The sequence below is a fragment of the Branchiostoma lanceolatum genome, chromosome 1 (genome assembly GCF_035083965.1).
Source record: "Branchiostoma lanceolatum isolate klBraLanc5 chromosome 1, klBraLanc5.hap2, whole genome shotgun sequence".
NCBI classification, from domain to species: domain Eukaryota; kingdom Metazoa; phylum Chordata; class Leptocardii; order Amphioxiformes; family Branchiostomatidae; genus Branchiostoma; species Branchiostoma lanceolatum.
In genome coordinates, this window is record NC_089722.1 from 23953800 (window position 1) to 23980053 (window position 26254).

Consider the following 26254-nt stretch of genomic DNA (forward strand, 5'->3'; position numbering starts at 1 on the left):
TATAACAAAGGGGATAAAATCTAGAAGAGAGTGTACTTGCATATTCCAGCCAAAGGCTTGAAATTTTTGATTTCACGAAAGCTGTGAAGTTGAGACAAAGAATATGTAATATTTACAGATCATGCCCGTAGCCAGGGGGGGTTCGGGGGGTTCGGACGAACCCCCCCATTGGCTTGAAGGTCCACTTTCACAGGCTTGAAGGTCCACTTTTTAATGTTCAAGTTTTTTTCAAGGTGGACTTATTTGTATCACCAGCAATGCCACTGAGGCTAGGATCCTAGAAAAAACTTTGTCTCTGATTTTTCCTCTGAAATTCTCTCAAAAACACAGGAAATGCCCTTTCAGAAGGTTCAAGGGTCCACTTTTTAACGTCCAAGGGTTTTTTTTTCAAGGTGGATCTATTTGTATCACCAACGGAGCTGAAATCCTAGAAAAACTGCTAACTTTGTCTCTGATTTCTTCCTTTGAAATCCTCTCAAAAACACAGGAAAAGCCATATCAGAAGGTTCAAATTTTAAAATTTCCCGGGGGGGCATACCCCCGGACCCCCCTAGGAAGCTCGCGCCTGCGGCGCTCGTCTCACGCCTACGGCGCTCGCTGGTCCCTTCAAAATTAAAAAGAACCCCCCCATTCAAATTCCTGGCTACGGGCATGCAGATATGCAGGAAACCATGCAAGGCTTGCAAACAGTTGATACACATCAGCAGGTCTTTTTCCATTGGCACAGAGCGGAAAATTGGTCCAGGTAAACCCAAGGAGGTTTAATGGTAAACCACAGTTGCCATAGGAGTGACTAGAGTAGAGGTTCTGGAAATTGTCACAGCTCGATTGAGAATATTCTGTGATTGATTAAAGGCCATTAATTGTGAACACAGGCACATGTTGCAGGATGACGATTTCATATAGTTCAGACGAAGTCCCCAGCGTGGTCGACAGTCTGTCTTGAAGTGACCTTGAAGTGTGTGTTCAAACCCGCAAACCACACGTACACATGGTCACATCACATTTGTGAAGACATTCAATATAAAGTGAGACGCTTTTACTCCATTGACCTTTATACAGCATTCTCACACTCTATGCTCACTAGATCTGTTGTAACAATTAACCAGGCATAAATCAAGCTGAACCAGTTAAAAAGGTGTGTCATGCTTGGCGGGCTTTTGCAGGAAAATAGCCCGAGGAAAAGTTTCAACCCTCCCGGAGCCTTACTCAGTTTTTCCGTTCTCAGCAGCTGAATAATGGAAAATTCCACTGAAGGGGCGACAACGATTGTGTTATGGGTATGGTCAGCCTTCGCTCCCGTGTTATTCCCACGTTGATTAAAGTCTTATACATTTAATTCACGGTTAATATTGTCAAGCAAGAATGCAGTTATATCCCCAGGTGTTTTGATTGTTTTGTGTGGGTGGAAGTTAGCAACTGTTATAAGACTTCGCCCCCGGATTCTAGTGGTACGGTCCAGAATCAAAATGCCGCCATGTTGATGGCATCACCCCTGTCGAAGCGGGAGCGGATAAACAATGGCCCTGAAGAAACCAGTGCCGGTCCAGACCTCTTCTTCCTACCGCCAGTCCCGCAAGATCGCCAGACGAGAAGATGAGGAGAAGCCAGAGGAGCTGCTGGTGTTCGGCTACGCCGCCAAGCTGTTCCGAGACGACGAGAAGGCCCGGTACCTGGACCGGGGGAAGCACCTCATCCCGTGGATGGGCGACACGAGTTTGATGATCGACAGGTCTGTTGAAATCTCCCGCCGGCAGACCTTTTACTTGAGAATCTTCAGCGACCGTTGATCGAGAATACAGAGTAGCCTTTAAAAGGTTATTTGCATAATTCCAGTGTAGTCCTATTTGTGTACGTGTGAAAAAAAGCCGAAAAGAAAGAGACGGTCACTATTTTAACATCACGCCAGCTGAGACTAACCGATGCTTTAGTGTAAAATGCTCGAGGTAAATGTGGGCCAAACCAAACCACACTTCCCTCGCCACGTTGATGTGCTGTGCTATTAACTCTCGCCAGCTTTTCTCTACAGACTTGGGCAGACAGAAGGGAGTGGCAGACTGCATCTTTTCTGTTTCTTTTCTTTTTTCCCCTCCCTTTTGAATCCATCTAAAATGTTTCCAGGATTTGTTTAGGTCTCACACCAGGCAGGATGTGAGAAGGACAAGTAGGGGGAAGCTGCAAAGCCAGAGACAAAGCAGCAGTGCGTGAAGTCATGGGAGAAATACAGGTGACAGATCATACGTGGGATGGTAACTATAACACATGAAATGTCGTATATAGACTATACGATTCCTTCTGTTCAGTTCCTCCCAGGACTTGAAGCTGTGTGGCAGTTATTTGATTTTTATGGGGTAATGGCATCGGTCCAACTGATCATCATTTTTGTGGGAAAGCACAGTTAACGTTTTTTGAGCACATACTTTCATTAAAAAAAGAACTGCATGAGCCGCTATGACCCATTTCAATGTGACAGGCTGCCACGTAGCTTCTGTTTTGATTGTTGGGTAAGTACCATTGTTATAATATACAAGTATTACTATATAATTCACATGAGGTGCTCCAGCTACTGTGTGATGATTGCTGAGGTCAATGACCATCATTTGATCAGGGGGTACATGTACCATGTACTTCACCACTTGAAATGGGAGATGCCCAGGGTCAGCAGGATAGCGGTGACACTCAGGTCATCCGGTGGTCAGTGGGGTTATATGTGTGTATGACTTATCCCAACACACTGCTAAGGCTTAGTCAGCATTGTACGGCATGTTGAGGAATGGCAAGTATTTTTCTGCTGTTTGGTTTGCGCTAGCAGTGTCAACCTCAAGCAATCAATTTTGATTTTTTATCTGCAGATATGAAAGAACAAAATAGCAAAATCTTAAAGCCTAACTAAAGCAGTGACTAGTAAGCATATGGACATATGCCAGTTCAGTTTGTTTGTTTCATACCTACTTGTGATATTTGGTGAAATCCAGCCTTACACTTGTTGGTCATATTTGGTATTTGGTTTCTTGTCACTCCACTTTTGAACTACATACAGACCCAAGTCACCCAAAGATTCTAAATTATTTGTTAGATCCTTTTTTCTACCCGCATCACTCGACATAACTACACATGCATGTGTAATGAAAGGAGTGCTTTCATAGTATCTTGAAAATGTTGTGACGAGAATTTTGATCATTGGTGAAAGACAGCAGAGCTACTTGCCACAAAAGCCTAGCATTGCCACATGCCACAAAAGCCTAGCGTTGATACGCCAGTAAACTCTCTGTCACACTGAACCGCAAGGCTTTGTTGTTACTCTGAGAACCAAAATGCTGCCATGCATTGCTGCTGCTTACACCAGGCCATAGTACATGGGGTTTAGGAGGACAGTTTTCTCAATAATGTTCCACAATAGACAGATCGCTTGTGCTATGTGGAAGGGTATTGTTTCCTCGACCATTTGTAACGGGGAGAGGGGAAAGGTGCTGGTCAACCTAGCTCTTTCAAAGTCCAGCTCTTAAAATCTTAAATTTTGATCGTCCTTAATGTTTATTGCGATGCCCACCGCTTACTTTGCCTAAATGTTTATATAATGAGCTGTTTATGGCCAAGTTGATAAGAATGATTGGTTTAGTTCACATTGTGATGCATGCAGACGCAGTGTAGCACTCAAAACAAAATCTTGGACATTTCAACAGCTGTAATGCCTAATGGTGCCATAAAATGATATATTTAAAGAGTTGCAGCACTTTTCTGTGCAGAAATGAAATATGATCATCAAATTATTTCCCCCTTTTCACTGAGGTGGCATTGCTCATTCCCTTTCCTTTTGTAGCCCTGATAAGGTATGTAGTTCAAGTGGGCCCTTTCTTATTAGACGCCAGGCAACTGGAGCATGCACACATTGTGTAACCACAAAAACCCTTGAACTCTCACCTTTAAAACATTCTGTACACCTCCCTTAATGTAGGAACTCTGTAGTTTCAAAGCATATCAGTATCACCCAGTAATTGCAAGCCACCATTTCAAGTCTTATCTTGGCAGACTCTGGCATCTTACAATCAGTATCTGGAGCATCATTCAGTTATCACCATCAGCCCAGGTGTATGACGTCACTTTTAGCAGGAAATGTTAAGGTCATTTTGAAGGCAAGAATTTTTAAGTCAAGCTCATGAATAATGTATGATGTCTTTTTCACTGATGTTGTTCTGTCGTGAGGTGTTGACTGGTTGACTTAACTGCAGAGTACTTTCTAACATGAGCCTTTGTTTCGGCACTTCTCTAGGTATGACGGACGGGGATATTTACATGACCTTTCACAATATGAAGGGGAATGGTTCTCCAAGCATAAACTGTCGGAGGAAGAGGCGAGAATAGAAGCCCTGTGCGACGAGGAAAGATACCTTGCACTACACAAAGACCTTCTAGAGGAAGAGGCTCGTCAAGGTTAGTTTACAAATTATAGTGATGTCACTACATCCCAGTAGATTAGTGAATACCACAGACCACAATTAGTATACTGTTCTCCTTGACTTAATGTTTTGCTATAGTAACTGACCTTCAAGCATAACAAATTGTCAAGGTTGTTCCCATCATTAGAACCTCCCTGCATGCTGGCAAATGATTATTTCATAAGGTATTGAGCAATACTTATTGAAGTTATTCTATTGACTACGTCATACCATACTGTTGTACTACTTAAGTTTTCAATACGTGTGCTCGGGACTGGTCTGTATTTTATGGTGCGTATCCCATGGGCTTCTTCTGAATGTACTTTGTGTGCGCCACATGCACTGTTATTGAAACTTTGAATACGGGATTCAAACATTCGAATTGATGGCACATTTCGCATTGAAATGTGTCTTTTCTCAGGTGGGTATGACATAGAATAAAAAAGAATACAACATGGTTTTTTATTTATAACACAGTAGACTTGTCTGAAAGAACAATATGATTATTTTATCTCTTTCTTGTGTTAAACTTAAAGAATATACCTGTCCCTTGACTTATATGATCTTCTAATGTTTGACACCAGAACCCCATATTTAACATATAGAAATGATTGGAGGAACTGAAGTGGAAAATTAGAGAACAAGCTCAACCAGCTGCCACTTAGACCCCGTTCACACTCATTTTTTTCAATCGCGATTGAAGTATAATCGCGATTGAATCGATCCGATCGCGATTGATTTTTTCAGTGTGAACGCTCCCAATCGCGATTGGAACGATCCAAAACGATCCAATCGCGATTGGATTGTAACTACCTCCGGAGGTAGTTTGATTGGATTAATCGCGATCGGATCCAATCCAATCCTATCAAATTTTGAGTGTGAACACAACTACGATTCATTCCATCACGATCGGTGGAGATTTCGGCTGGTTCCGGGGGTGGGAGGTCATACATGCGGGTCATAGTTCGCATCGCGCGGGAAAACAAACCCAATCTGCACGTCAGATCGCTCTTTTACAACAACAACAACTTCAACTTTTCATCGTCAACAATGCCCGAGAAGAAGAATAAAACTCCGTCAGCAACTTCAGCTGGTGGCAGATGGCGCGATGAGGAGACCAGGGTCCTCATCGCAATCTGGGGGAGAGAAGAGGTGCAGGCCAAACTGGGGAAATGTCACCGAAAGAGGGACATTTACCGCACCAAGTGACAATGTCTAGCGGAAAAATAGACACAAAACAAGGACAACAAGGACAACAACAACATTTACCAGATGATCGCCGATAGCATGCTTCAATCGTGCTTCAATCGCGATCGGATCACGGCGTACTTTAATCCACTTGGCGAAAAGCAGTGTGAACGCAAAAGTATCTTTGCGTTCAATCGCGATCGGATCGAACAATCGCGATTATACTTCAATCGCGATTGAAAAAAATGAGTGTGAACGGGGTCTTAGTTCAACCAGGGGGTAATTATATTAGTTTACCTCAGGAAAAGGACTAACAGATTTTTGTTATGTATACAATAACAAAGTTACTCTTGAAGGTGATGTGGGCTAGGGAAGTTTTATCTGAATACATTTTGTACATCTATTTATATATCTAGCTAGCTTTCTGTCAATTATCATGAATACATTTCCAGAGCATCTCTAAGTCATGCATCCATATTTATGATTGCAGAGTTTATTGTATCACTTCTTTCTTTTATTTATTTCTAGCCACCTCTTCACTGTGTTTGATAAAGTAGAAATGTCTTCATTTCAGTTTTACAATAGTCGTACTGTCCATACCATGCATGCTTAAAAATCAGATTGTGTTCATTGTTTGTGTTGAAAGCATATAAACAGACATGCCACTATAATTATACCTAGGAGTGATCACGCCTTGCTGACTTAAAATACTGTATTTAAGTTCAATTTTGTCCAACCAAGCTGACACAAGGTCGTTACAAGTAGTCAAACATGTACAGTTGGTACTTGTCAAATTTTTTATAGAATATGAAAGGTCATGTCCTCAAATTTCCCATAAGCCTCTACTGTCACGCATGATGGGCAGCTTCTGTGATGGCAACGTTGAGAATAACAAATTTGCTTTCTTCTTGTGTTAGAGCCAAAATTCTAAGTTATGTAAGGTTTTCCTAACAGCCTCTCTTCATTTTCAACATTGGACTGGACAGCAAGGGATTCTTTTGTGCATGTCAGAGTTTTAGGTTGCTGTCAAGGGACTTTTGACAGTCAACAAACTTGGAAATGGGAAAAGATGATTTCATTGCTTTCTTAGTCCCATATAAGAGACAGAGCACAGATGGCTTGAAAATATTAGGACCAACCGGTTTGGGCTATTAGTATTAGTAGCGGAGATAATTGTTATCTTCATCATCACCCTTTCAAGATATATTAGAACATCTTGCTGATGGCAAGCAAGCTGTCACTCTTCTCTTGATTAAGTATGTATTTTCATTGAAAGATTATCACACTATTTGCCGCTAGGCAAGCTTTGGGGAGAAACGCCTGTTGTACAACAAAACAGCGATAGGGTGACCTGCTTACTGTGGTATAAAGCAATCTGTCAGTGCCATGTTAATGATATGGTTTAGCGTAGGGCAGAATTCTTTTTCAAAGTTGGTCTGTGCAGCTGTTCTTTCTACATTGTGTTTGATGGAACTGGCATCAAGCCTTTCAAGGTCAATCAATGGTTTATTGAGCAGAAGTGCGAGAATGTCTAGAAGTGGCAGCTAGTTAACTGAATTATTTCCTGGACTATACAAAAAGCAGAACAAAGAAATTATCACAGTTAAAATAATATACAGGAGAACATTGATATTTATACATGTGTCAAGTTATCAATATTAAAATCAAGGTTGAGATCAATGTTGATTATTCTTCTAACTTAACAATCACAGTCTCTTATTCAATAGAGTAACAGTATAGTGTATTGGACTATTGCGGTGGTTCTGAGTTTTGTTAAAATGCAGTCCAGTTGGTGGCATGACTTACAGTTACATGTACATGTAGTCTAGGTTCGCCTCCCACTGACTTCAGCTCAAAATGGTTGTTACCACTACCACCCGTCAAAAGGTGCTGCCCTTATTTAGGGTGTTGGGGAAACATTGTAGAATTTCAGTTTGGTCTCTTTTGACCTGTTATTGTTATGGTCTTTATGGATATCACATGAGTGGATGAAGGGGCCTTTCTGAGATTGTGATGAATTGTAACTGTTTTATGTATCTCATTTTCAGCTGGGTCAGCCACTTTATGTCAAAAGTCTTTCAAACTGGATATGAGCCCGATTCATGGACAGACAGTAACAATGCTTGCGTATTGCTTTACTGCATGTGCATGGAAAAATTAGGTCAATCCAATAAAGTAATATGAAATAGAAATAAAAGCAACGTGACTAGATTATGAGTTATGGGTGTATGTTGTATGTACATGTAATATGTACAGTAGTGCTAGCTTTTGAATCTTAAAGACTGTATTGATGAATTAGGAAAGTTTCCTTGAAGAAATCGACAGAAGCATGTTGCTAAAAAGGCTCTTGTTTTCTGCTAAGATTTTGTTCAAAACATACATTGTATAGAAGACTTGAATGTACTCTTAGATAGTTATTAAAAACATCTGGCAGAGGATATGTTGACATCTCAGTTAAATAGCATATGGTTGATATTATATTGTCATATTCATCTGTTTAAACTGTGTTTTATCTGGTCTGTTATGATTTTTATTGTCAAACTGGAATATTCAAATTTACTTGCAGCATTGATAATTGATATGTCAACCCTCCTAAAACAGTGCTGTCAGTGGTTTTATAGCCAACTCAACGTCCAAAACAAGTAGCTTTACGACAGGACATCTAAGTTCAGAGTGAGCGGGTCAACTATTTTGATAGTTGCAACTGTAGAGTGGAATATTCCACTGGCTGAAGTTGTTACCATACCAGCAGACTGGTTTGCCTTTGACCGAATCTGTTCCTGTCAAAAGATTGATGGGTTTGTCATCGCTATTACTCTGTTGCGTAACACTTGTTATTGCAAATGTATTTCTATGATGTATTTTGATTTGTGTCCTCACAAAAATAGTATGTTTTTTAATTGTTGGTTTGTGCGATTTTGAAGAATTGTAGTAGAATAGTAGCTTATTTAGTAACCAAAAATATTCAAACTACTAGTATGAGACATATTACATTTTCCAATGGTAGCATCTAAAAGGATAATGACTGGCAAAAATACTGAATATGGACTCCTTGGCGTGCCATCAACTGTCCTTTTAAGTCTGTCGCACCAGAAGGATGTACAGAGTGCATGTATGGAAAGTTCCACCAGCACAGCTTGCTGCCATACCAGTTGGTCTGGTGGCCTTGGCCTGGGCATTTTGTGGTTCGGGCGTTGCTGTCAGAGTTTGACGGGACACAGCCCTTTGTTTGTGTTCAAATATACGAGCAGCATGTCTATTAGTAGCACTTGGTATAACTAAAATAGCTGGCATGGCAGGGAAACACATTCAAAACTATACAACCTGCAATATTAGTATTAGCACTTAGTTGTACGGTGCAACCTTAGTTTTGATGCACATATGTACTTATAGGATGAAAGTAATACTCCATATATCACCCACATGTTGTAACTGCTTTCTAGAAGTGTTGTTTCTTTATCACTAAAATCTGTTGTTTTTGGTTCAATACCAACCCCATTTGTAGCTTTCATACCTAACATTGTTTTCAGCTTTCGTGTATACTTTTGGACAGTCTTGGACAGTCCTTAATGTTTATAGCATGAAAAGAACTGTCATATGAACTTCAGAAGCTGACAAGTAAGAATTGGTACCTGGGATCTTGTACCAGTACCCATTGTGTAACTCTCTAAGGCCACATTCCTGTATGTGTTGTAGCACATATTTCTGTTGTTGACCTCATTTGGCTGTCACAGGTGAGTGGAATTCCAACATGCACAGAGTCTAGTCAAAGGTAAGATGATGTGTAGAAAAGCAATGATCAATTAGGGGACTGGTGCCTGATGAATTGGTTTCAAGCAGTCAATGTTAAATGTTTTTCAATGGTTAAAACAGTGATCTGTTAGAAAGAGTTCATAGATATTACTTAATACACCTTTTGTACATGTACCATGTAGTAGTTCCGTGCCAACTTTTAATATAACATGTTGTCCCCAAACATTATGCTATTGTCATTGTGTAAATACATGCTGTTTAGCTTAGAAATGGGTTGGTCACATCTATACCCACAGTGTAATTACATTGTACATATGTGCACTGCAATCTGTCCAGCCTATTGGTAAACAAAAAATGCTTCAAGGTCATTGGAAGGTCATGCTTTGACAGCATCAACGCCATGACGCTTCCCTTCAAAACGCACAATGTGGCTGAGGCCTTCATTTGAGCTCCTCCATTCTCTGTAATGTCCTTGAAGAAAAAAAGAGGCCTTGCAAGTCTTTTTGAATGCCACAATGGAACAGAATATCAACAAAAGCGGGGGGTGGAGGTGGCAGTAAATCTAACAAGAGCACGTATAATTTTGTATTCTACGTCACTGGAGGTGTTCCCCATCAGCTTTCTTTAGTCAACATGATTCAGTCAGTTCCATAAATTTTCATATTGTTCCTTGCTGGAAAAGATGAATTGTCTGCAACAGTGAGGGTTCTCACCAATTTTTTCACAGTGTAGGAATCGGGTAGCCTGGGTGCTATCCTATTTCTACCAGGGCTCCTACACTCGCTAAAAGGGTAGCGAGTGTAGAAGCCCCGGTAGAAATAGGATGGCACTCAGGCTACCCGCTAGGAATCGGGGACAGAAGGCCAACTTTTCATGGCGCAAGCAACATATGGGGCACCAAAGACATGCCCTCAGTATAGGGTGTCTAATATCCTCCTCAGAAAATTCTAAAATTCACAATCCCCTATTAAGACACTGTTTTCCAACATTCTGAAGGACAAGGAAATTTTGTGAAGTTTTCTGAGAATATTCACTCTGTTACAACCTTATTCTAAAGCCAAATTTATTTTTGAAGGATTTCTGAAGGATAACAGGGTTCTCCCCAGAAAGAAACTCCCCTATGCTGCTTGATAGACAGTGTAGGGGCCTATATCACAGCATAGGGGGTCCACAGGAAACATTTTCATGTAGACAGCTGCAGAGAAGACAGGGCTTCATGTGACTTTTGAACCCAGTTCCATTGCAATAGTGGTGTCACTTGGTTCAAACAGTTGTGCTGAGTGAAGCGTTATATTCACTAGGAAGTAGTTATCATTGTCCTGATGTTGTAGACTTGCAGTCATCCGAGCATGACTTTAAATTTCATGTTTTCTAAATTTACCTCCAAATGATTTTTCTTTTATAAAAGTACGGACATAACTCAATGAGTGTGACATAAGTGAGGCAATTAATGTAAATGCCAGGTCCACAAAATTCATTACATAATGTCAATGTAGCCTTCTAGTTCTACATGTATGTAATGATTAATGGTAATACTTACTTCATTATTTGTGTAAATAGGACTCTAAATGAATTGAAATGCACCCCACCCCCCTAATGGAGTGAAATGTGCCGGGATACATGGGTTCACAAAGTGCATTTGGCAATGACATTGACACTTTCATAGTTCGGTGGTTGGAAAGTTGCCAAAGTGCATCACTCTTGCTACTAATGCTAGGCAGGAAAGAGTTATAAAAACTGAATTGCTATTCCCTAGAGTTCAGCACTAAAAGGCTCCATAGATGACTTTGTCATGTGAATATGAAATTCCATCTACTGGATAGCTTGATGCTGTCAAACTCAAAGTCTCTCCGTAACTTTTTGATGCTGCGTTCGAGCCAACTCTAAAGCATGCTAGAAAAATTTAAAAAATCTGTTGCTGGAATCAGTTGGCATTTTCTTTGAAACTACAGTCAAACCTGCCCAAGGCGACCACCCGGCGGACCGAGCAAAAACGGTCGCGATGGACAGGTGGTCGCCATGAAGAGGATTCCACTCACATGTTTCCAGGTCGAGGTTTTCAAATACAGTACGTAAATGGATGGAATATTATGTGAATTTAGACAACATGAGCCCCACCGGGTTCAATTTCTCATTGACAGAAAGAGGCTACAAAAATTAAATTTTCCGTTATCGTTGTAATAATTGTACACCGCTACATCGTGTACACATTTTCGTAATAATTTTGACTACAAAACAATGGCTGCCTCGATGATCTCGCAGCACCATCCCGCATTCACACGTTACATTAAATAGTACACACACACACGCACATCATCGAAGTTTTAAGGCCTAAGACAAATCCCTAGAAAACACCTGCTGACCCCAGCCTTTTTTGGGGCGCCGACCGCTGGATGAAAGGGTCAGAAAGTTTTCGATCTGACAACTAAAGATGAAAACGGTGCGGTGTGATTTCGTCGCGCTGCGCCGCCAAGCTCTGTGCGACCGCATCAAAAGGTAAGTCAGTGTAGCAGAACGCCCAGCGTCCAATAAAGGTTTGTGAGATTCATGGAAATAAAAAGAAAAAAAGAATATTAATTTTCGTCAATAACTAGAGTATTCGTAAATGTTCATACACAAAAGCATCGTGTTTTAGAAAGGTCAGCGGTATGCCAAATCCGGGCCATGCCAAATCCAAGATGGCGTCGGGACCGAGGAACAACATTTCTCGCCCGATGTTTTGCCCGCCGCGAAGTCATTTTTCGGCGGAATTTAGTAAGACACAGACACATTTTTGTTGAAAATACAAGATAAAGATAGTAATTTCTGTGAAATCTGACTTTTTGACGCCATGCACTACGTATTCGTTTTGAAAATTGAGTTTAAACTGAACTGAGTTTGCGGTTAACTGTAAGATTACGATAGGCACAACAACATCACAAACATTTGTCTTTACAGTGTTTATAGGGGGAACGTTTTATCAAATCACTTCATGGAGGAATCGATGCTATAACATTACTATTCCATATATTTTTGTCCTTATTTTGTCCTTCAAAGTCTTGAAAACATTTCCGTGAAATCCGACAGCAAAATGATCCAATGTCACCACAAGCTTGAAAATTTGGTGGCCGCCATGGGCAGGGATTGTGCTCTGTGCGGTCCCGATTCGTGGCGGTCGCGGTCGTGTGGACAGGTGGTCGCCTTGGGCAGGCAGCTTAATGCTTGTGCCTATGGGGAACATTTTCGGGACCGAGAAAAAGTGGTCGCCATGGCCAGGTGGTCGCGTTGAAAAGGTGGTCGCCTAGGCAGGTTTGACTGTACATGTAGTTGTTGGCACAAAGTCCATCTTTGAAAGAACACATATGTTTGGATTTCCTGTTATTCTCGAGGCAAGAGGTTCTCAGTATAGCTAATTATACAAATATACAAGAGAACTTTACAAGTTCAAATAGTACATGCGTGCCAGCCAACTCTGATACTGTATAGGCTATAGGTTACAAAAAGTTAGAAAACTGATAAATTTCTCGACAACAGGTAACTATAGCCTAGAGTTATTTGAGTTGGAGGCTGTCCAGCTGTCTACGGTGTTCCATACCATTATGGAAGAATGATAAGGGAGTTTGGGACTACTGGTTTCTAGGATATGGTTATGGTAAGAAGTCATTTCTGCAGATGTATCAAGTTACATAGCAGGGGGCATATAGGGGGCGGGGCAGGCATTCAGCCAATCAGATGGTCCCTACTAATCCATCCAGGCAGCACACCCTCTGGTATTGCATCAGACTAGCCAGCAGAATGTTGACCTTTCGGGTTTTACTACTGGGATGGAGAAGGGGTTACTGGCGGCCACTGTACATTCAACTTAATCACTAACCAAACATGTATCAGACAAACTAGTAGACAGAAATTTAAAGGGGCTTTGTCTGGCATTCTTTTCTAATGCTGAAGATCTAGCTGTGATTCAGAAAGTTCTAAACTATAAAATTATAGTTTATACCTTTCAATTAAGAAATTTTTTTCTGACTGATTAATGGAATTTCATGCAGTTGCAGTACCAGGCTCCAAAGTAGCCATACTGCATGTCATGTACATGCAGTATGACTACATTTGTAAATATATGTGTAACAGAAATGAGTGCAGTCTAAATTGCCCAAGAAGAATAGCCACTATCAGGGTTCAGAGGCTGGAAACAGTAAAAATTGGCCAAATGTGTTATCTGTCAATTTGGCCAATTTTTACTCTTTCCAGCCCCCTCTGGAGCCTGGTAGAGGCTATGTGAAGAACACACAGGGGACCGGTGAAATCTGGTCAATTTGGACAGGTGGTCACTATGGACAGGGTTCTTGATACTTGTGTCAATGGGGAAAATCATCCAAAAAAAGTAGTCACATTGATATTTTCTTTCCCTTCTGTTCAATTATTTCTCCATTTCCCACACTTTCATTGTTCAGAAACTGGTCAAACTGCTCATCAGTCAATCAGACACATAAAGCAATTTCTACCCATGTATTCGTCTTTATTGGCACACCTTTAGTGCCTGTAGTTGGAGGCTATTCTTCAGGTTGGCCTCATTTCTTTGCCCCAGATATTCTACATATCAATACTTTGCAATACCACACCATTGACCACAGTATATTTGCATGTACAATCCCTTTGAAAAATGTACATAGGTAGTGTAATGTTATGAAGAGGAAGTGTTCTTTTGCCCACAGAAAGAATTGTGTAACAAAATATTAATGGTTTCTGTGGTGATTCATTGTCTTGTAGCAGTGTAAGTGTGAAGGAATGAAATCCCACGTTGTGGCCGAGGTAATGCATCTGTGTTTTGCTGTTACATGTTACAGAACATTTTGATTACAAATGTACTTTCATTTCAGTCCAGATTTTATCTAACATCAGCTCATTACTAGTTCTGATGATTGTGATTATCCAAGTATGATTATGTATATACACATACCTTGAAAGGTATGCTTTACGGAGAGCTTTCATTAGCAGTATCTCTGATAATGTGACAGTAACTGTAATGCCTTGCAAAGATAGCATTTCTTGGCTTGTTTTCAAATATTTTATACTAAAATTGTTATTCACAATTTTCCACAAAAAGAGGAATTGGGAGAAAATAAACCCCACTTATTCAAGAACCCAGATATTTAGGCTAGCAACATTCATGCTTCAACAGTTCAGTCTGCATTCAAGCAGGGATGACTAACGATGTGGTAATGTATAATTATCCCATATTTTATAGTGCTAGCTTGCCAGGAGCCTCTTCAATGATAGGAAGTGTCCCAAGTGTGTTCTGAATGTAAAATAAAGTATGCAAGGCAATTATTTCAACACAAATGCTTGGAACCTTAGCACTTAGCAGTGTTAAATTTCCATGCTCATTGAAATAACTCATCATACCCTGAACATTGTAAAAGAAGAGGATGTTCAAGATATTTCCTATTCAGGTGTTGACCCTGCTACCCACCCAGGTGTGATAAGCTATTTTGGAGTTCATTTATCTTTCCCAGGGTCTCCCTCTTTACTAAAGCATGTCCTCATTCCAGTTCAGGTCGATGCATGAAAAATTACAATAGATGCCTAAGATGTTTAGTTCCGGTAGATGTTAGGGGAAAGAGAGCGAACTAGACTGCACTGTGATAGTGCAAACCTTAGAGATCTCCAAAGGTATCATAGTTTCCTAAATAAGATAGACATGATTAATGTTGTATGCAGTTTACAAAAGCTCCAGTACGAAAGGAGGCCACCCCGTGGATGGCCCTACATTGTACATTGTTATCAGTCCTTCAAAATAACAAAGCAAACTGCTAACACAAAGTCCTGGTCTTGATATTTACATACATACATGTACATACATACATAGTCATACTCAAGTTTTAAGTTGGAGCATTCACAAAGCTTAGTCTCCTGTATTCTATTAAGTTCATCATTAGATTCAGGTTAATTACCATGATCCAGTCCACTCATTACAAAAGAAAAATAGTTTCAATAACATTTAACTGAAAAAACCTAAGCATTATGCGGCTTGTTGCGGCCGCTTTTGCGGCTTGTTTCTGGACTCTTTTTAAATGCCCAAAGTATGAAATAATGATGCAAATGTGCTAATATGGGGAAGTAAAAGTTTCATACAGATTGCCTTATCCAGAATACTTCTAATTTTACCACCTGAAATTGCTTAGGGCACCTTTCATGTTATTGAAATGCAAGAAAATGAAACCAACTACAATCTTGTCATAGTAAGTATATGGTGAGAACAGGAAGTATTCAAGGTGGTTCTTTGTGTCACTAAAACCTGTCAGGACCCTTTCATAAAGAGTAAATGGCTTCTGCTTCATCCTAATGATCAAACCCCCTGTCAGAACCAGACTGGGAGGACTGTAATGAAGCCGTTCTGACACAAGAAGAGCCATTATCCCCCCTTGAAAGGAGTTAGGAGAGTAAAGCTGTCAAGTACAGATGTACAACAGAGAGCGTTGTACCACCAGGGACCAGCAGTCTTTACTTTCATGTTCATGCCAGCAACTTTGGAAGTTTCTGAGCTAATTGATGTCAGTCTAGTTTAATTCAGCTCAAGTGGATTTATATCATTTATATATTTGTATATGGATGATTGTAGACATGTACATGGATCCATATTCCTTTTTCTCAAATAGAATCCACATTTGAGACGACCATACTTTTGCGTGACCAAGTGTGATCCTGCTGGAAAATTCTGTTAAAACTTGATCCCCTTTATGTAGTGGCTAACTGTCCACACATCAATATGATAAATGGCTGGATGGAAATTTCCACCACTGATTGACAAGGATGGCCTCAGATAAAAACTATTTTTATACATCATAACAGGGATCTCCCCAGAAATATAGAGCAGGATGGAGGGAGGATGCAAGCAATTGCATTTTGCCTTTTCCAGACACAAAGGGAAGTCATTTCCTGCAACATCAGCTTTGCATCTTGTCTACAATTAATAACTTTTTGAGTATTGAGCAAAAGTACAGGCTTAGCTGGGGAAATATTGAAAGAAATATCCTAACTTTGAAAATCAGCAGGATGGAGCAGTTCCACAGTTCCATTGTTTACAGAGATCCCTGTCATAATAGATGTCCAGAAACTATTTGAAACCAATTTGTTCTTATGGCCAGATCAAGTTGTCACATTTAGACATGTAGTTTGTGCTTTCAAAATATAGGTGTATATTGTCTTGACGTGTTATTATGATACTTCTACTGTTCTATGATGGGTCCAATGGAAAGTTACAACCAAAGACATTGATTGATGTCAAAGTATGGGGAGGGGGTCCTCACTGCTATGTGAAAACTGCATGTAGGTCATAAGACTCATAACTAAGGGAGTGGACGGTTTTACACTAACACAGGCAGGCGCTGTTGAGGTCTGGTTTGTTTGGTATGACAACAGGGGGAAGATCCAGTCTAAGTATTACTTACTAGTATGAATACCACCAGGGATAGTTGTCCCTGAATTTGGGACTGTTTTGATGAAAAGTGTTGCAGGGTTTCCTTGTACAGTTACTGTCACAGTATAAAGATTTGCTACTTAGACTAAAATATATGCAAACAGTCTACATGTACATTGCCAGTTGGATCATGTTGCACATTCGCATACATGTACTGCATGTTGCTGCCACCCAGTGGGGACCAGGGTGCAAATCCATTGGACAAGTTCCAAAAGGAAGGCACTTTTCAATAAAATATTTAGATGTCAAGCAACATTAAAGTCAATGTCATTCTACCTCTCTGTACATAACATGGTTTGCCTTTAACTTGTGTTGGAATCCAAATTGTTTAGTCACAAAGGTGAATAGTAGCATACATTGCACTTGATAGGGATAGGGATGGTGGGTGAATTTGTGTGGAGGAATGGTCCTTTTTTGTGCAAAGATTTTTGACAGCCTTCCAACTCTGTAGAAAGGGCTGCTGACAATCTGGACACTGATGGATGCAACTTGTATTTGGAAATTTATTTTCAGACTTGTATATTTCGGGTACGTCATGTCATAATCATGTCTTACGCAAACAACAGGTTTAGGTTTAGTATCAGAAAATTTGACCATCCAATCTGAATGTCTTTCTTTTATGATGTGTTGTATAGAAGAGGAACAGAAGAGACTGTATGAGGCGTTACAAGAGGACGATTCCTACCACTTCACACCATACCAGTATGAAGAGGCGCCTGGCTATGAAGAGTACGACCCCACACAGCCAACCGAAGATGAGGAGGGACAACCAGAAGGTTCGCATCTTACTTTTCTTTGTTCTGAATAAGATGTTAATTTTTTCATGGTTATCCAGTGGGGTGGGATGTCCCTGTGGCTCAACTGGTAGCAGCCTCACAGATGAGCTCATTTTTCCAATTAGTTGGTATCTTTGAAACCAGGTTCAAGTCCCCGGGTCAGGACATCTCGGTTGGGGCTGCACCGTCTTTCGGAAGGGACATAAAGTGGGGGTCCCATGTTCGAGGAGGTGCCTCGAGCACGTTACTAAGGTGAAGGGATAGCAACCCTCCCTGTAAAAATATACCCTGCTGCTGAAACAGCAAAGAAACTTGCTGTACATTTGCCACTAGGCACTACAATGGTCTAAACGAACAAACAGATTCTGTTGGATGCCAGAGCATTGCCTGGGCCTACACACACAGTACGGCACTTTGGCTGCCCTAATAAATGATGATGATGATGCCCCTATGTACTACCAACAGGAAACTCTGCCTGCCTGCTATTGCTCAGAGCTTTCCTCAGGAAAACAGATAGACTTTCCTTGAGTTTTGTGCCCTACAACTTTCAGGTCTGCCTTTGTGCAAGCCTGCCTCACATGTTGAGAGCATGGAAAATGCTGTACACGTGTATTATCTGGTTCCAGTACAATGTAATATGCCTCCCATAATATGAAAAGTCAGCCATTGAATTTGAAATATGATCCGAAGTGGTGTGGTGCCAAAGTTGAATCAGTGCTTAGCCCCAGTGATACTTTCTCCGAGGTTAACTTGAGTTCATTGGTGCTTTTGCCATGCCTACCTAACACCTTAGTAATGTCACAGTAACATGAGAAGCTCCATCAGAGTTAGTTATTAGCCTTGACATTTATTCCCTTAGCGACAGTCTTAGTAACCATGGCGATAGTCTTAATATCCATAGCTAAGGCTCAAAACACAACGCCAGAGTCACGAATATAGAATCTATTCTATCTTTGTATCTATTTCACTGCAACAGTGGCACAAAAACGTTTTAGCAGCTCAAGGGCCACAACAAAACAAGTCTTCTGTTTTTCGGGCATAAAAGTCATGTGGCCTCATATTGATTTGAGATTCTAGATGTTGAAAAATCTTACTTACATGTAGATTTATTAACAGTTTTCCAAAAGGCTGCATCTGTGAAATGCCAACTTTGCTTTATTCATCTATTTATTTATGACTACATAACTATACAAGGCTTTCTCATGAATACCAGCTAAAAACAATTACAGGAAAATCCATTTATTGTGTTTAATGAAAACATGGGACTTCAATTAGATACTGTACTAGTAGTAAAGGAAACAAAATCAAAATGTCTTTGAATAAAAGTTCTGTAACATAATAGTAACTGTTTGACCTGCAGTTTACCAATACCAGTCCTGGTATCTTATGATCCCAGTATTCTTTTTCAAGCCCATAACTCTTAATATTAGCACTGACCTGTTATCTATTCCCCTTTATTATGCATCGGGTATGTGGCCTCATTTTTGATCTGTTGACTTCAAGTAAAAATGATATGAACTTGCAATTTCACAAGTTCAAAATACCGGTGCATGGATTCATGTAAGCACTGCAAAACAAAATCATTCGCACCCTGCATATATTGATATAATTGTTATATTTGTATGTGAGGTCTGTGAAGTGTCATGATGATAAGTCGACTCTTGATCTGCTCATCCTTACTGCACTTTTAATCCTCAAACACTTTAAAGCAAAAGCTTCAATCTAAATATATTCATGTTGTGGCAGTGCTGGCACCAAAACATTAGCGCATACGACAGCCAATGAAATTAGTATTCGTGATTAGTATCGCTGGGATAGCCTCCCTGGTTGACAAAGTACCTGATAGCCCAAAATCATTACATAAGGTACGAGGCCGTCTCTCGTGATACCAGCTATTGGGTTTGAATTGATCCTCGTCGTTACTGCCCTAGTTTATGGCAGCAAAACTGATGGAGGAGCTGAATTTGCATGTTGACTGCATTGCCTCTCAAAAAGGCAGCAAGCCATATCAGAATGGCACTACTAACTCGATTTTATCAATGGGTGACATCCTCCTGTATTTGGACTGTGCATTTGATGTGAGCATGCGGAAAAAATCCCCCCTCCCCCCAAAAAAATTGTGCAGCTTTTTTCCCAATAGGATTATGTAATAAAAGATTGCTTAACACTCCCATGTGCATGTATCTGATCTCTGATTTTATGAAGATCTTGTGCTTGCTGATTGGATGAGACCATGGCTTCTGAACTTGCAGCAGTTTGTGTCAGGGATGCAAGCATTGTCACGGATCACTGGCTCACTGTTGAAAAGGGCAACATTTTCCTTGTGGGACCTGGGCCAAAATCAATGGATAAAATCAAGTTTGTGTGACCTGATGAAGATACAGTGTTGATGAAGCTGGCAATCATCCTCAATACAACAAGCATTAAGGGGAGATGTGTACTACGTGCAAGGTGGCACATGGGCAATGGCAATGCACAGGGACACTACCTACCGACAATAGATTTCGGCCATTTTATGCAAATAAGCGATTTTGCGACAGACTGCAAAATGGCGTCCCAATTGGCCCGTTCCAACTTCCCGCCAAACTTTACCTCCAATTAGACGAAATTTCTTTTCAGACATGCGGTCTAAGTTATTTTGCATACAAAAACGTCAGATCAAGGCGCCAGTTCTTGTCGGGGGAAGTTTGGTTGAAGATTGGCGGAGAAGAAAGTAACAGAAAGTAACGGTCGCTGTTTTTTGTATGCATGACATGTCCTAACTTTGAAATGATATAGAATAACGTCACTCCGTGGTACCCTGTCAGAATTTATATCAAATTGTAGGGACATTTGTCATAAAGATGATGGCGAAACCTGCTGGGCAGTACCATTTAGTAAAAGCTCAGCACACGTCCGCGAGTGGTAATACATTTAGATTTGAAGTTCTGATGTGACCTCGCGAGATCTTGCCCTGTTTTGCGAGTTTCGCGAGATCTCGTGTGATTTTGCGACAAAAAGCCGAACTACGGCCCGAAGCTGCCGGCGAGCTTGCTTTAAGATGGAAATTTCACATATATATTTAAATATATATTATTGTGAGCTGCCGCGAGCAAATGCGACATGGGCGCCATTGTTAATGTTTCCCTGTGCAATGATAGGGTAATGTACATGGCATGCAAATTTATCTTCAGATGGCAAGCAAATCATCCATTTGAATCTCCCCTCTTACTACCTGGTAGGAGGAGAGATAGACTGTCCTGCAATTACTGTTTATTTTTTCTCTGATGTTTATTGGCCTTGTCCCCAACTTTTTAAACTGGCAAAATTTGATGCGAGGAAAGACGTCATTCACAAAATCAAATCAATGTGGCCAAAGTAGGATCAACCTAGCCTTGGTATCTATAAGATGAGGTATGACTAAATCTATGTTGCAGCATTTGCAGGTGCATATTATTTGGCTTGCAATCTAAATTTGCTGATAGTGCTACCTGGCTACCACTTAAGTTGCACGGCAGTGGTGGGAATAGGCACGTAATCACTTTTAACATTTCATCACAGTAAATACCATTCGGCAGAGGTGCGATAATTTAGCACTTTGGCGACCTACGACGTACGAGGCGAGGGTGATTTACAGGCCATGCCATTCTGGTGCCACGGAGGTAATCCTGGAGCAACGGAAAGTCATCTATTATTGAACCACCGTTCCTTGCTACGTCTTTATTCTACTCACGCTATACTAGCACTGAGTGGTCATAATGTGAACATCTTACAAGTAGATATGTTAGAACGAGAACGGTTGTGAGCATCTGTGATGAAAGAATTTGTTAACAAAGATTGGCCAAAGAGATGAAACAGAATGGAGCAGATAGAAAAGAATTTGAGACAACGTTTACTTGCTGTCTTGGAACATGGAAAAGTGAAAGTTTTTTACACCAGTCCTGTATGTCATCAGTTGTCATCTCCCTCCTATCTTGCTCACTGCAACATAGTAATTTTTTCAAGTCATCACCAGGGAGCAAGTTTTGTTGCAATTTTTTTCAGAAACTTCAACTTTCAAAATATCAATGTGCAGCTGTCCCATAAAATCATAGTTGTATAGCCTTATCTGACTGCTAGCATATTGTGTCAAGATGATATACCGATTATACTACACTGGATGAATTTTTAATACTAGTCTGTTGGTATAGAAACCTTTTGTCCAACACGGTGTGCTACATAGCACGTACAACCTTGGCATTTACCTTGCAGTCTAACACAAATGTGTGCTTGTCAGTCATCCACCCCCTCACCAAATTATATCATGTCTAGTCTCTGTTCCAGACTTATTTGAAAATCCACCCCCGCAATATATCAAATGATGTCTAGTCATTGTTATTCTTTTTTCAAATCTAGAAAAACATTTACAAAGTCAATGTGATTGGCCTATTTTTGTCATACTTTTATTTGGGAACCTGAAGAAAATTGACAGAAATTAGATGGATTATAGCCTTTTATGAAATATGGTGAAATTTTCCAGAGATTTTGCAGATAGAGCAGCAGTTGAACTACGGGAAGATATTTCAAAGGCCCAGGCTTTCAGGAGAAGTTGAACTTGTCAGAAATCAATGATTTTCAGGCCGCAGGTGTTCCCAGCCAGGATGGCAGATTAAGTGAGGGAAGATAGATATGGACTCTGGGACACTTCCCGTCGTAAAGTTGTACGGTTTAAACTATTCAATAATCCTTAACCCGTGGTACTGGGAATGTTGAAATTTTCGCTGTGGTTTGATGTTCGCGATTTTAGCTGTACCCTCATCACTGGGAACGTAAGACAACCGCAACTAGACTGGCCGTCATTTGCTTTAAGAGCAAATTCAGGCATTCACCTTTCCTAATGGTACCTACATCTTAAAGATGACATCCGCAGCTGTCACGGTAAGGGAAATACAAGTTTATGCATGAATTATGCAAATGAGGTCCTCATTAGCATAATTCATGGCCAGGTGTGATCACCTTTGCTAACGGTACGTACATGTCAAATCTGACATCTGCAGCTTGTCCGGTAAGGGAATTACAAGTTTAAGCATAAATCATGCAAATGAGGTCCTCATTAGCATAATTTATGGCCAGGTGTGTTCGCTTTTCCTAAAGGTACCTACATCTCAAAGATGACATCCGCAGCTTTTACGGTAAGGGACATACAACTTCATGCATCGATTATGCAAATTGGGTCCTCATTAGCATAATTTATGGCCTGGTGTGTTCGCCTTTCCTAAAGGTACCTACATCTCAAAGATGACATCCGCAGCATTTACGGTAAGGGACATACAACTTTATGCATACATTATGCGAATTAGGTCCTCATTAGCATAAGTAATTGTCAGGTGTAGTCACCTTTCCTATAGGTACCTACATCTCAAATATAACATCCGTACCATGTAACATAAGGTACATATAACTTTCTGTAATACCATTAGTAGAGGTACCCCCTGACATCTGCTTGGTTTTAAGTCCCAGACATGTGAAGTGTAGGAGGGCTTATGTTACAGTATGACCTAGTTCTTGCTGGCCCCGACAGAAAATAACCAAAAATTGCATCAAAAAATTGCAAAATAAATCATTTTGAAGTAGTGTATGCCAAAAAAAATAATGGGGTCCTTTGGGTAAATATCCAATGCACAACTAAACCAAATTTCAGGTCCTCAGGTTTCAACACCACGGCACTGGAGGCCATCATGTGCGACTTTTGTCTGAAAATGACCAAAAAACCTCCATAAAATCATTTTAAAAACTTATATCAAAAAATTTTTAAAAGGGTCTAGGGGTATACACGTACTCTACCTGCATACCAAATTTCAGCTAATTTGGTCGACGGACGACCGAGAAGAAGCGATTTGAAGGTTTGACAGGAGAAGAAGAAGGAGAAGGAGAAGAAGGAGAAGGAGAAGAAGAAGAAACCTTACAAAAACAATATGTTTCGTTGGCGAAACATAAAAATGCTTGTTCTGTCTTCTGCCCACCTGCCCCCTTGTTTCAACCGAAAACTTGAAACCACTGTCACCCTTCCATTTTCTCCCTACCGCAAACATAAATATAGAATACAACATGGTGTATTCCATATTGCCTGAGATAGTGGCAAGACCGCGGGTTGTATCGCCCGACAGCCAGAGGGTGATGCGACCCGCAGGAGGGACCGAGGGCAATACGGCCAGGACTGAGGGCGATACCGGCGCACTCGAAATGCACTCTAAATATTATATGGAAGCCTGTGCGATAAAAGTAAAACCCCGTGTGATAACCAAAGCTACATTGTATCGCCCAGTCTGGAACACCCATATCGAACGTTTTCATAGCCCAGGTATGACATAAAGGTATTTACAGTAGGACTTGGCATCCCAGTGTACCAGTAGGGAGTTGTGTTCCACTTCTACAATGTAGATGGTTGTGTAAGTACTTAATATTTAAAGAAATCACGCCAAGGAGAGTCATGCCTAGAGCAGATCAAAGAACCCAAAGTACTTGATGAAGAACATGCCTTGGTGTGTGATGGCCAAATACCTATAGTTCCTAACTCAGTCCTTAATGATAGCCTTAGGATGGCTGGACAGTCTTTGCTGAACGTCAGCCAAACCGATGAAATAAGATATATGGTACTGGTAGAATCGTAAAGGCCAATAGAAGGTCAAGATGTTTACATTGTTTTTACAGTTGGGACTTGGGGCAAGCTCTTGGAATCTCCAAGAAACCTTTTTAGCACATAAATGAACATTATCTACATGCATTGCAACTGAAGATTTATTTTAGATCATCAAAAATATTTTGTCAAGTGTCTGTCACTTTCACTGAAGCTTTTAAATTATGATAAAGAAGGTCAAACGTACATAATTTATGACTTTAAAAATACCCTCACTAGACAGTTATGTTCCCAATTAACTCAGTGTAATTCCCGGTTAGTGGAAGTAGGACAATTTTCTCACTTCATTGATTGATCCAGTATCACACCAATCTGTTGGTACAGTAGTTTTCTTCTCTTTTTTATGAACTTGTATTTGTCCTTAAAACTGATTTCTTGAATTTGCTAAATGCAAATTTTTAGCTGACAGAAAAGGATGACTTTTTCGTATAAGATTTAATAGATCAATACAAAAATGTGATGCTATAAGATTTAAGTGGACATACCACATCCCAAATTGTCTAATTTAGGAGTTCTTGTAGTCGTTAGCTGTGAGGTCGTTAGCCCTAACAAGTCTTTTTACGGTCTGATTTCAGGTCCGGAAGAGAAGCCTGAGGAGGACCCAGCGGAGGAGCCGTTTATTGCCCCTCCGGAATTACAGGTCCCCCCACAGATGGAAATGGTACGTCCCTCTTCTGTCAAATACTGTAAATGCAGAGATGTTCGCGGTGGTTTTATGTTTGCGGTTTTTGCGGCGACCATTTCACCGCAAACTTAAAGCCATCGCAAACATTTTTGTCCATTACTGTAGCAGTATGTGACTACAGCACTGCCGCAAACTCAAAACCACCGCAAGCCCTCCATTTTTGCCTCAGCGCAAAATGAAAACCACACAAATTTAAATGCATTTACAGTGATGTTTTCCAAGTGTGTGTAAAAGGTTTCCATGGGAAGTGTGGATATAATCTTTGTGGGGGTATGCCAAAGAAAAAGATATTTACTGTGACATTTCCCAGTAGTATGAAGTATGTTGGCAACAGTTGAAAGATTTGTCACCTGCACTACCTGTGTGGGCTATTAAGTGTGACAAGTTACACCCTAAAGCATTCGCAAATGGCATTTAAGGACTATATAGTTAAACACGATGGTGCCTAGTATACAAAGAAGTGTAAGCTTGTTTTTTGCTTGGTATAATTGCCTGAAACACTATAAGTTATTAGAGAGAAAAGGTTTTGCTAGCCCTTGAAAGAGGAGATGATTTTCAGTGATACATTCAGTTTCTACTGAAAGAAATGTTGAACATGTACATGTTGTATAAACTGCCTGGGCAGATAGTCATTGTGATGCAATTGAGGGTACATGTATGTCCAGGTATGACTAGTCAAATTTCCATCTGTTATAAGAATTGTAAATTATTCACTTTCTAGTTTTCACCTACATTTAATAGGAAAACCTTTGGGGGCCAAATTTTACACAAACAAATATGTCCCCGATATCAGATCTCCCTAAATCATCTGAATTGGACATGCCCTTTGGAAGATCAGAGTATGTAAAGTATCCTGCTTACGTGCATACTACAACGTAGTGTCGTGCAGGGTAGCATGTCGAGTGTGCTTGTCTGCTTTGCAGAGGGATTTATATGTGACTAAGTTAAGGCACATGGATGGTTTAACCTCGTAACCTTTTCCCTACTGCCTCATGCAGATTTGATGCCAAAAGGTCTACCCTGTACATGTACCTCATAGAGACAATACAGTACATCAATGTACTGTAGTGAATACAATTTCACAGTAGTGTAATAATTGGTACCATGCAGTGGACTACTATAATGTGAGGTCAGGTGGATATGTTGCTGCAAAAGTTGGTTGTCAGTATCATCATGCAACTTGTAGTTGTAATATCGAATATCAAAAACTTTGTATTCTACAAGCACGTCTGATGAATGGCTTACCATAATCTTCTCTACAGAATACAGATTTCAGTTATCCTGGACCAAAATGTTTCCTCTCAC

At 40.4% G+C, this 26254-nt stretch overlaps 1 protein-coding gene across 1 annotated transcript in view; it reads left to right on the forward strand.

The window, feature by feature from the left end:
- The first annotated feature begins 1396 nt into the window (after positions 1-1396).
- Positions 1397-26254, forward strand: part of LOC136443066 (splicing factor, suppressor of white-apricot homolog) — a 42458-nt gene continuing 17600 nt past the window's right edge. The window contains exons 1-4 of the mRNA XM_066440133.1: positions 1397-1732; positions 4271-4431; positions 17469-17609; positions 24840-24925. Of these exons, the coding sequence (XP_066296230.1) occupies positions 1521-1732; positions 4271-4431; positions 17469-17609; positions 24840-24925 (600 nt within the window). The 5' untranslated portion in view covers positions 1397-1520. The remainder of the gene's footprint in view (positions 1733-4270; positions 4432-17468; positions 17610-24839; positions 24926-26254) is intronic.